The sequence below is a fragment of the Triturus cristatus genome, chromosome 2_1 (assembly GCF_964204655.1).
Source record: "Triturus cristatus chromosome 2_1, aTriCri1.1, whole genome shotgun sequence".
Lineage (NCBI taxonomy): Eukaryota > Metazoa > Chordata > Amphibia > Caudata > Salamandridae > Triturus > Triturus cristatus.
In genome coordinates this window covers 904,566,666-904,578,693 of record NC_140581.1, presented here as the reverse complement: position 1 = coordinate 904,578,693, position 12,028 = coordinate 904,566,666, and the positions used below count along the sequence as shown (strand labels likewise).

Here is a 12,028-nt window from a genome sequence, read left to right as displayed (position 1 = left end):
GGAGTGGGGTAAGTGGTGTTGAATGAGTGACGTAGAGTGGAGTGAGTGACAGATTGGAGTGACGTGGAGTTGCATGGTGTGTTTTAGAGTGGAGTGGCATATCGTAGAATGGAGAGGCAGAGTGGAAGGGCGTGGAGTGGGGTGGCATAGTGTGGAGTACACATGATGTGGTAGCGCACTGCTATTACAGATAACACATTTTCAATTGAAACAAAAAGTACATTTGCATGGAAAAACAATAATGAGTGTAAATGTCATCACCTAAAGAACTGTGTTTTGATCGTATTCAAATATTTGTTTCCACCACACTTCAGAATTACAAAAAAATGAGCCTCATTTCTACTAATTCTGATATATTCTGAAACCTCAGCACAGTTGTGTGCTGAAAAAACAAACGCATCCTACACTCCTCTACATGGATACTAGGCAGGATTTTCACAAATCTCTCACTTTGAAGTCAGAGAAAGAAAAGTAAACACTAAGCTCCCGTGGAAGAGAGAACTTGCCATTTGACCTTTGACTTTGAATGCACAGCAAATGTGACGAGATAACAAGCTTTAAAGGCCTGTTTACAGAAAGAGAGTTTGTGGGAGAAAACGGTTAACAAGTTTTGGGCAATGCGAGGAACAAACTCAAGCTGGACAGCCTAAGCTCATAAAGCCAGAAAATGTGAGTTACAAACCACAAAGCCAATGGTAAGCAATAGGCGGAATGCATTCCTAGGTCAGCTTTCTGAATGTCCCCAAGAGGTCTTTAGCATAAGACCTAAAAAGCAGGTATTTCAATAGGTCACTCAAATTACAGTGCCAAGCATTTTCCTTCTATTTTTGTACAGTCTGACATCTAGAACCTTACAATGAATCCTAGTGACGCATTTACATCGGACAAAGTACTGTTCTGCAAAACTGTTTGTAAAGGAATGAGGAGCTTATACAGGCCCATAGTGAGGACAAAGAGAAAAAGCAACTTTGAAGATTCGTTTTAAAACCTTTCAAGTTCATAAATATTACTGACAAAAAAGCAAAAAGTAACCAAACAGAACAAGTCAACTGACAACACTGGGCTGTACTCTGGCATCAGTAAGCATTTTCCTACACTTGGGAACTGGGCCTGGAAACTAGTAACGACTGGGCCCTCACACAAGGCTGCACACCATCACAAGGCCTGCTCTTCTACTTGCTATTTGTTAGCAGTATTTGGGGGTTGGACTTCCACAGAGGTTAGTGCGGCTAGTACACTGGAAGAGTGCTTGAACATCACAGCTATTCCACTTCTTAAATCACATTTTGATGTGAAACCACAAGTATGTGGTGCTATGAAAAAGTCCCTTAGAGATTAAAACTAACTTAAGTTGACTGAATTAAATGTTTCGTCTCGTCACTGTATGGCAGTATCTAAAACAAAAAGGGCGGTTATTACCCTCGTTTTTAGGTCTCGCGAGCCAAAGGCTCGAAGAGACATTTTATATGTGGGCTTCTCAAAGTGCTGCCGTGGCCTAAAGCTACAGTGCACGTGAACGTGCACGCGTGCCGCGCCATGTGTCTTTCCTCCGTAGCGATCGTAATCACGATCACTTTCACGGGCTCCTCTGTTGCTGACATTCCCCCCTCCCTTCTCGCCCAGCCCTTCTTGTTTTAGTTATGTAGGGGTCATTAACATTTCCCGTAAAAAAAGGTGTAGGATGGTGTTTTGCTGTTAAGCAGGTTGAGTTGAATGTTCTACTTGTTGACTTCATTTCCCGAATGTCCTCGCGATTTTTATTTTAGGCGTTTCCCATTTTTTTTCTTCTTTTTGCAAGATAGTGGTTGTACCGCCGTGTAAGCACAATGTACCCCTCCCCTTTTCACACGGCACCTTTCTCTTAAACATGCCACTTAGACTATATTACGATTTTTATGACCAAGAGAACTGAACGTCTCGCTTATTCCACTACCTTTTGCTTAGTTGTAACCAGGGCACAAGTCCTGGGAAAAATACTAAAGGACCAATTGGTGCAGCCATTTCGCAATACTGTCACAGACAGTGACATCACAGTGTGGATTATTAAACTGTAATGCTAATCTCCATTTAGAACTGAACCAGCCTATTCTCCCAAAAACATTTAGCATAGTTGCAGACATTTAAAAATAACATTTTGGGTTTGTTTCACAATTTTTTAAAAATCACGTCAAGGTTTTCCTCATGTCATTTGGTAGTATACATCAGAAATAGTGAAAAGGTACACTGTATTTAAAGAGATACGTAGAACTTTGTATTACACCCATAAACTACGTTTATAGAGAAAATAAGATGTGCTTGGTGTTGATTAGGATGTAAAAGTGATAAGTGTTGTGAAGCTTCCTGATGCTTCTCTTAAGAGAATCAAAAATACTGAGCCTCTCGCGCACATAAGGGGGGTGCTACCAGTGGTAAGGGGTTTAACCCCGAGTCCAGGTTACATGCTTACAGTATTTCTAAATGTTGTGGGCACAGGGTGACACCGCGCAACCTCCCTTTTCCTCGGGTAGAGGGCACTAAGCTCCTTCCCTAAATAGTGAGGACTAAATAAATCTACGTCCAAATCCCGACTCGTGCCATGGTTGTAACTGAGTAGCATTTAAGTCTGTAATATTCCCTTGCACACCTGTAAAAATGCCCGTTTTAACAATGTCTTTGCTACTTGCGCTGATTTGCGAAGGGGGCAGAACCTTCTTTTAAAATTACGTTTCTCACACCATGTCTTTAAATATTTGTTATCTCAAACGCTAAACATCTAATTGCATTTTCAGCTGTCTCTTGATGCCTTTCATGTTTACCCTCTCAGCCCCCCTCAAATAGTCTTTTTTAAACCCGAAAATGTAAATTGTATGGAATTACCATTTTAAAAAGTATGCCTATTTTGTACGGAGAGACGCTAATCAAAAATGTACATGGCTAACAACGCACAAAGTGAGCACAGATTACCAACGGAGACTGTTCCAGTGGTAAAATGTTTTCCCACCTATAGGAACTAGGCGAAAATTAATTGTTTGCTTGAGCCTTTCCCATTTATCTCTGTTATAATGTCTGAGGTTTTCATTCTAATAGTTAAAAAGCAATAAATATTGTCTTTTGCCCAGTACTCCCCCATCGGATTTTGTGCCTTTTTTCTACATCTGTCCCCTTCCACCAGGCACACACACCACCAGCCATCAGTGCACAATTTCTACAGGCACAAACCCCACCAGCCATCAGTGCTCGCTTCCACCAGGCAGGCACACACCACCGGATATCAGTGCACGCTTTCACCAGGCACACACACACCACTAGCTGTCAGTGCATGCTTTGACCAGGCACACACACACACCACCAGCCGTCAGTGCACGCTTTCACCAGGCACACACACACACCACCAGCCGTCAGTGCACACTTTCACCAGGCACACACCACCAGCCGTCAGTGCACGCTTTCCGAAGGCACACACACCACCAGCCATCAGTGCACAATTTCTACCGGCACACACACCACCAGCCATCAGTGCACACATCAAGTAAACGCATCCACAATTAACTATTGTAGCAATCGCAGTATGGCGCAATTTACTTTTAAACATATTCATCTAAAGCGCAGCATGCCACCATTGCTACAAAAATAAATACACATTTTTTGGGCCTACAATTAATAGACTTTGATTGCAATTGGTGTTGAAATATTTAGCAATGCCAATAGCTCAAACTTAATTAATGCGAGACCTATTGGCTATGCCAATGCGTGTTTATTGTGTTTACATATTTCATGCCATTAACAACCATAGTAAGGTCTGAGGCATTTCTTCAGGACTAGGGGGTCACTTTACACTTATAACAAGGCAGTGATCTTTATTTTTTCCCTTTTGAAATATGTTTAAATTAGGTCAGGTACCTTTCATGTTGCAAACAAAAGTCATTCCTGTGTCTACCACCTGGGGTCAGTGATATTTTCTCAGTAAAAGATTACATTATATCAGTCCCAATTTATCGAATAAAGTAAACAACCGAAAAGTGAACATTTACCTTTTCTGAATTTGACATGCATCACAAGCCAATTTTCATTCCATTAACGTATTTTTTACATAGATTTTTCCTATGATCTGTACTAGAGAGTGGAATATGTAGCATGTGCAGGGCATTCACACTTAAGCAGGAAACGCAGAGGCCTGCTAGTATGTTTTTCCAGTGGCTCGGTTTATAGGTCCTGAAGGAAATGTTATGTCAGAATATTTTTCCAGTCAAACAATCTACGGGTTGTAAATAAGCATGTGATAAAACAAAGATTTTTTTTTAAAATGACAAACGTTTGTAGTACAGTTAAATATGTTTCAATCAACAAAATATTTCAGAATAAATTAGAATGGCCTGCATGGCATGTCTATATTAAAATTTAAACACAGGAAAGAAACGTTTTACATTAGGGTGAGTCACTTACAACACTGCTGCAACTAATAAATGTTCTGAATGAATGGAAAATTGAATGATCGCAACTCTCAAATCATCTAAAATATATATATATAAAAGCCACACCTCCCCTGAAATCAGAGTGAAAAAGCCATGGCATAATTAAAAGTACCTCATTGGCCTCACTCTGCTGTTGCTCCTTCTTTTTTCTCCTCTTTTCTTTCTTCTTCTCATTGGCGTTGGACTTTGTACCACCAGCTCCTGCATTACGAGACTTGCTTGTCGTCTGGCCCAGCTGGCATTTGCCAGATTCTGAATCGGAATCACTGCCACTGTCCACTTGAAGCAAAGCAAATCGGGAAGCCGTGGTGGGGACTGAGCTAATTACAGCGGAGGCCATTGTATAGATAAAGGTCAGAGAAGGCACAAAACTCCGGAATACTGAGATCCTGAAATTAAATTAAAAACGCATGAAAATGATCATGTGTATTGCATATTTCTAATTCTCAATGATGTGCACAGGTATGTGGTTCTCAGATACTTCCCGATCTGCTTCTGCCAATTTCTGTAGCTACCAGAACATTTTGTTAAATGTTATCGTGCTTTGTGGTAAAATGCTTGTTCCTTCACTATCACCCAGCATAAATCATCTTTTTACCGGCAATTGAAACAAGCAATCAGGTCCCCTAGTATCTGTGGTGGACAATTATATAAAATTGTGCAATTTCCCTGGTAGTCCCATTAGTAAGGTCAGCGTGACTAGCGATGTATACTCAGTGTACCCATTACACTTGTAGTCTCACTTCTATTCATATCGACGAGGGAGTTGGGGTAATTGCTGCTATAATCCTACTTATATGGATGGTTTATGCATGCATGCTTATACAATTTCTATGCATATGTCTGAGCCTAAACATGTTATTTAGTATCACCATCTTTAAAGCAGAGACTTAGCCACAAGTACAACAGAGAGCATCATAATTAACATTGAACGGTTACAGAAAAGAAATAAAGATAAGGAATCAGATAACTTGTAGGGGAAGAGAAGAAATGTTAGTCTTTAATGTAGATCTTATAAAGAAGAGTTTTTAATTCAGGAATGGTAGCTGTTAAACACTGAATCGGATCTCTCAGGGTAATTGATGTCATTATCTTGGAACTTGAAAAGGTGGTTCAGAAATGTGTTTTTAGGTTCTTGGGATTTACACAAGTAAGCAGACTATATTTTCTTTCCCAATATTGGTTGAAAGTTTTTCTTAAATTAATGGGGGGGGGCATGAATGCTGTGCATTACGGAAGTTAGCTTCACGGTATGCAGATTCAAAATTATCCTAGATGTCCCGAACATGAAGGAATTGCAGTCATTCCACAACCCTAACAATCATGAATCTCTCTTTCTAATCTAAGAGGGGTTGGATCTTCATTAATAGTTTTAACGATAACTAGCTGCAGACTCTACTGGTTTGGCAGCACATGGAAAGAATTAATTCAAAGATAAATCTTAATATCCTTACTTTTTCCTTTGGTGAGCTATTTGACAGTCCCACTATAAATAAAAGTCCCTTTTTTGACCTTTTTAAGCACATTATCCACCTGGGTGTGGTAGAGGATATGATGTAATATTTCAAGGCGGCAGCAGCAGGTAGGTAACCTTTCCGCTGCTAGCCTTCCCAGTCTCCAGTGCGGAGCCTTTTGTCTTGCATTCTAGGATAGTTCGCTCTTATACCGCCATAACATTTTGTCTACATAAGCTATCCATGTAAAATTTCCGTACTTTTTTCCCCAACGTCCTGGGTATTCTAAACGCACCCAGGTTTGGGGTTTTCCCTGGAGAGAACCAAGAAAATAGGCAAAATATAGTTAAATGTTTAGTCTTTTGGGAAAAATAGGAAAAAAGTGCTCTGGGTAAAAGTGTGTGTTTTTTTTTCATAATGACATCAACAAACTATTTGATGTGCTATTGTCACCATCTTACCAGTTTTCAGAAAAATGCAGAGCTGAATCCCAAAAACATTTTTCAACCACCGCTTTGGCATTTTTCAAAGTGGTAGCTCATTTTTCCTATTTTTTGTGCTTTCAATCTACTTCAAGTCTGTGGTGCAAACCAGTGTAAAACCCATGGGTGAGCTGGATAGCTATATTATTCTGAAAAGAAGACAAAATTCCAAATACAGCAAGTACATCCCTCGAGGTTTTCCCAAGGAAAGTAACTGTTGAAATAAATATTGAAAACGAGAAGGAAAAAGAGCCATTTGTGACAATGCAAAGTAAATTTCGTTTGCTAGATCCTTTTGGCTGTGGGGATATATAGGGTTTGTAGGTTTCTCCAAGAACCCAAGGTACCCAGAGCCAACAACTGAGCTGCACCGTATAATGGTTTTTCATTGTGTACGGAGTATAGACCAATTCATATGGTGAAATATGTAGAGTGAAAAATAGGTATCAAGGTAACCTAAGAATTCCTGAAATGGCAGCAGTAAATTGTAAATCTCTTAATTTGTGGGTACCCATACAAGTATATGATTTAGAAGGTATTTTTCAAAATGTTTTCTTTCCTACACTGGCTTACATTTGAAAGGTACAAATGCAGCGAAATCCAGTTGGTAATAATAAGTAGCCTACTATTCCATGCTGCCATGTCAGTTCTGATAAAATGGTATACCTCACTTGTGTGGGTATGCCTAGTGCCCGCGACCTGAAAAGATCCAAAATGCAACATGGATACATCACATCTTTCCACTCAAAATATGACCTTTTTTTGCAAAGTGGGTAGCTGTGGATTTTGTGTGTTTGCTCAGCCGGCACCTAGAGAGTCCTAGCAAACCTGTACATTTTTTAAAACTAGATACCTAGGAGAATCCAGGATGGGGTGACTTGCGTGGCTCTAACCAGGTTGATTTCTCCAGAATCCTTTGCATTCTCAAATTTTGGCTTAAAAAAAACACAAAATGTTCTCACATTTCTGTGATGGAAAGTTCTGGAATCTGCAGTTAGCCTCACACTTCCACCCAGCATTCCCCAAAGTCTTCCGATAAAAATGGTGCCTCACTTGTGTGCGTAGGCCCCGGGCCCGCGACAGGAAACAACCCAAAACGCGACATGGATACATCACATTTTACCACTCAAAGCAGACCCATTTTCTTGCAAAGTGGTAGCTGTGGATTTTGGACTCTAGCTTAGCCGGCACCTGGGGAAACATATCAAAACCTGTACAATTTTGAAAACTAGACACCTAGGCCAATCCAGGATGGGGTGACATGCGTGGTTCTAACCAGGTTGTTTTACCGGAATCCTTTGCAAACCTCAAATTTGGCTTAAAAAAAAAAACAATACAAAAACTTTTCCTCACATTCCTTCGATGGACAGTTCCGGAATCTGCAGGCAGCCTCAAACTTGCTTCCACTCAGCATTCTCCTAAGGCTTCTGATAAAACTAGTATCCCACTTGCATGGGGTAGGCCTAGTGCTAGCAACAGGAAAGACCCCAAAATACAAGGAAAAGACATCGACATTTCCAGTCACAAAAATGATATCATTTGGCAAGGAGGGTAGCGGTATTTTTTGGGCCGGGGTTCAATGGCCACCTGGGGAAACTTGCCAAACCAAGACATTTCTGAAAACTAGACACCGAGGGGAGTCCAGGTGGTACGCTCCCGTGGATACTTCAAAGTTCTCTTAACCACAATGCACAGAAAACCTCAAACTTTGCCTCAAATTGCACATTTTCCTTCAATTTCTGTGATTTAAACATCCGGACTCATCACGAATCAACAAAATTCCTACCAACCTGTCTTCTCCCACTTCCTCCAATAAAAATACTACCTCACGAGTGTGCCTGGGCCTAGTGCACACAGGAGGCAAGCAAGCATCAAATCATGTTCAATGGGAGTCTTGTGGAGCGACTCTCATTGAACTGGTTTGATTTGTCCCTGTCGAGGGCAATAGGTCCAGCCACATATGTGGGATGCTTTTACATCAGGACAATTGGGGAGGGGAGGTGTGGGGGGGGGGGGGGTATGGGGGGGGAGAGAGACACTGGCAGGTAGGAATGATGTGGATTTCTGCTGATTCCGGAAGTTGAAACCACAGAAAGGCAAGGAAAATGTGCAATTTGAGGCACAGTTTGAGACTTTGCACAGCACTGTAGGTAAGAAAACTTCATAGTATCCATGCAAGGTGCACCACCCTGGACTCCCCCAGATGTCTAGTTCTCAGAAATGTGGGGTTTGGTAGGTTTCCCTGTGTGGCAGACCAGCATGTGCCCAAACACTGGAACTACCCTTATTGCTGACTTTTCCATACTGTGTTTTGGGGTCTTTTGCATCACGTGCGCAAGCCTCAGTCACACAAGAAGGGTAGCTATTTCATCAGGACAAGTGGGGGAATGCTGGGTGGTAAGAATTTTGAGGACCATGGTGGTTTCTGGAAGTTTATGCCACAAAAATGAAAGGAAAATGCACAACTTTAGACAAAGTTTGAGATTTGCAGGATGTTGTAGGTAAGAAAGTGTCATGGGTTGCACGCGCTGTGAACCATCCTGGTCTGCCCCTAGTGACTAGTTTCTCAAGAAGGCCTGAGTTTAGTAGGTTTCCACAGGTGGCAGCTGACCTGAGCCTGAACAATGCAGCCATTGACAAGCCTCGAAAAATCTTCTCGCCCACTTGCTAACGCTAGTCAGATTTTATCAGGTCGCGCTATTTTTAGGATCAACTGGTCATTCGGGCGAGAAAACTTTTTCTGGAAAGGAACAGGTGTTCTGTTTATTTGGAGAGTGAATGAGCAATAAAGATGTCTTTAAATCTATTTTTATCTTGACACATTTGCGGTCTGTTCAGGGACACAGGTCAAATGTCAGTTTGTCTTTTCAATATTTGCTGCCTACCTTATTCTGTTAAAGCAAGTTACTTACCTTGGGTAGCACATTATCAGTTGGACACAATATCTAGCTGCAGATTCCTTACCTTTGAATTCCCCAGGCGTTAGGCTGGATCCGGAAACTTTTGCGTGAGCAGTACCCCTTATGCACGCCGTTGGGTGGCTCCATTCGGCTCTGAGTGACATTGTCAGCATCGTTGGTGTCGGTCACCTATATAGGCGCCACTCAGGCAAACGGAAGTCAGTACTTTTCACTTTTCCACACCAGAAGCACAGAGCCATGAAGTGACTGACTTAAACATGTGCCAAAACTAGGGCCCTGAAAAAGGGAGACACTCTAGCCCTAACAAAACCAGTCCGCAAAGCTGGGTGGCATGGGTGGGTCTGTAAGGAATCTGTAGCTAGATATTGTCTCAGATAATGCGTTACAAAAGGTAAGTAACTTGTTCATCTGATAGAGATCTCTAGCTGCAGATTCCTTACCTTTGAACTAGATACCTTCCTGGCGGTGAGCTGTGGACCGATTGCTCACACTAGAAAGTCCTGCAGGGCAGAATGGGCAAAATGCCCGTCCCTGCGGACCTGACTGTCCAGACAGTAGTGCTTGGCAAACGTGTGCAAAGATGCCCACTTTGATGCCTGGAAAATGTCCAGGACTGGGACACCCTGATCCAAGGCCATTGTAGCAGCTTTTCCCCTTGTGGAATGGGCTCTTTATCCCTTAGAGGGCTACTTCTTAGCCAGGGCACAAAGAGTTGGTTGTCCACCAGGAACTCTTTTGTGCAGTCATGGTAGAACGACAACGCTCTTTTGGGTCCAGACGGTGAAGACGCTCCTTTTTAGGTCTCACTGAGTCAGCGCGCATGCGCTGCTCGGAGAGACTTTAGTAAGGGCTTTAAAAAAATGCTACCGCCGGCTACAGCTTGCAGTGCATGTGCGCAGGCTTCAGTAGTGGCGCCATATGGCGTGATTACTGCTGCGCACGCACCTCTCGCGCACATGCACTGTAAGCTGTGGCCGGCGGTAGCATTTTTAGCTTGCTAATCGCGGCACCGGTGCTTTACTTTTAACATTAAAAGTAAAGCGCCGGTGCCGCGATTATAGCAAAAGTAAAGAAATAGATGTTTGTTTCTATTTCTTTACTTTTGCTATAATCGCAGCACCCGTGCTTTACTTTTAATGTTACAAGTAAAGCACTGGTGCCGCGATTAGAAAGAAAACAAGCATTGGCATAGCCAATAGGTCTCGCCTTTGGGACCTTATAAGTGTTTAGTCATGCAACAGTTGCATAACTAAATACTTATAAGGTCCCAAAAGCGAGACCTATTGGCTATGCCAATGCTTGTTCTTAGAGGGATGCTGGGGATCAAAGATGGTGGGCAGCGTGATAGATTGACCAAGATGGAATGGGATCACGACCTTTGGCAAGAATGAAGCAAGCGTGCGAAGCACCACTATCTGGGAAAGTCCTCATGTATAGAGGAGTACTTGATAATGCTTGCAACTCACTCACCCTCGGGGCAGATGTTATCGGCACCAGAAAGGCTGTCTTGATGGTAAGCAGCCGGAAGGGACAGTTATGCAAAGGTTTTAACCGAGCGCACATAAGAAAAGTGAGGACCAAATTAAGGTTCCACTGAGGCATGACAAAGGGCGTGGGTGGAAACAAGTGACCCAGCCCTTTCAAGAGCCTATTTACAATTGGAGACTTAGAGAGAGATTGGTCTGGCAGCTGCAAAAAAGTGCCTAGAGCAGAAAGATGATCCTTAAGAGCACCCAAATCAGGATACAAACTTTTGCCAACAGCAGGCGTATACCATCTTAGTGTATACTTTGGGAGGAAGGTCAAAGGCTATCAACTGCCGCCGCTCAATCTCCATACATGGAGGCGAAGTGTTGACAGGTTCGGATGGAGGACCCTTCCCTGCTGCTGTGACAGAAAACATAAGATCCTCCCGAAGGGGCAGCCTGATCAGAAGATTGATGCTCATTTTCAGAAGCTCTGGATACCAGACTCTCCTTGCCCAGTCCGGAGCCACAAGAATGACTTGGGCCCGGTCGCTACTGATCTTCAGAATCTTCGGTAGAAGTGGATGGGCAGAAAGGCGTACAAAAGGCCAGAGCTCCACTCGCCACAAAAAGCGCTGCTGAGCGATAGCCGCCTTGGAAACTCCAGCGTGTAGTATTGATGACACTGCCCGTTCTCTCCCACAGCGAACAGATCTAACCAAGGTTCTCCCCACTGCTGAAGGAGACCTTGTGCCACCTCTGACTGGAGAGGACATTTGTGATCTGCTAGGCATCGATGGCTGAGTCTGTACTGGTATTCAGAGAACCTGACAGGTGTTGAACCACTAGGGTTATGCTCTGCTGTTAATGCCATGTCCAGAGATGCAGGACCTCTCGACAAAGGGTTCATGACCCCATCCCGCCATGGTTGTTGCAGTACCACATGGCGGTGGTGTTGCCCGTGGACACCAGCACTAACTTCAAAGAAATGGCTTCAATGGCAACCGAATCTCTCGAAGCTCCAACAAATTGATGTGGAGCCCTAACTTCGCTGGAGACCAGTATCCCCTGATCTGCACCTCTACCGTATGGCCGCCCTATCCCAGAAGTGACACATCTATCACGACTGTATGATCTGGTGGGGGGAGGGGTCTGCTGTTGAACCAATCGTGGTTTGTCAACCACACTGCAGATCTCTTGCAGTTCCCTCTGAGATCTGGACCAATTCAGTGAGATATCCTTGATGCTGCACCC

General features: G+C 43.1%; 1 protein-coding gene across 2 annotated transcripts in view; it reads right to left on the bottom strand.

Annotated features, from left to right (window-relative positions):
• GKAP1 (G kinase anchoring protein 1) overlaps window positions 1-12,028 on the bottom strand; it is a 565,016-nt gene that overhangs the window by 484,939 nt on the left and 68,049 nt on the right. For both annotated transcript variants that reach the window (XM_085633148.1, XM_085633155.1), the window contains exon 2: window positions 4,564-4,840. In XM_085633148.1, coding sequence (XP_085489274.1) covers window positions 4,564-4,791 — 228 coding nt within the window. In that variant the 5' untranslated portion in view covers window positions 4,792-4,840. The remainder of the gene's footprint in view (window positions 1-4,563; window positions 4,841-12,028) is intronic.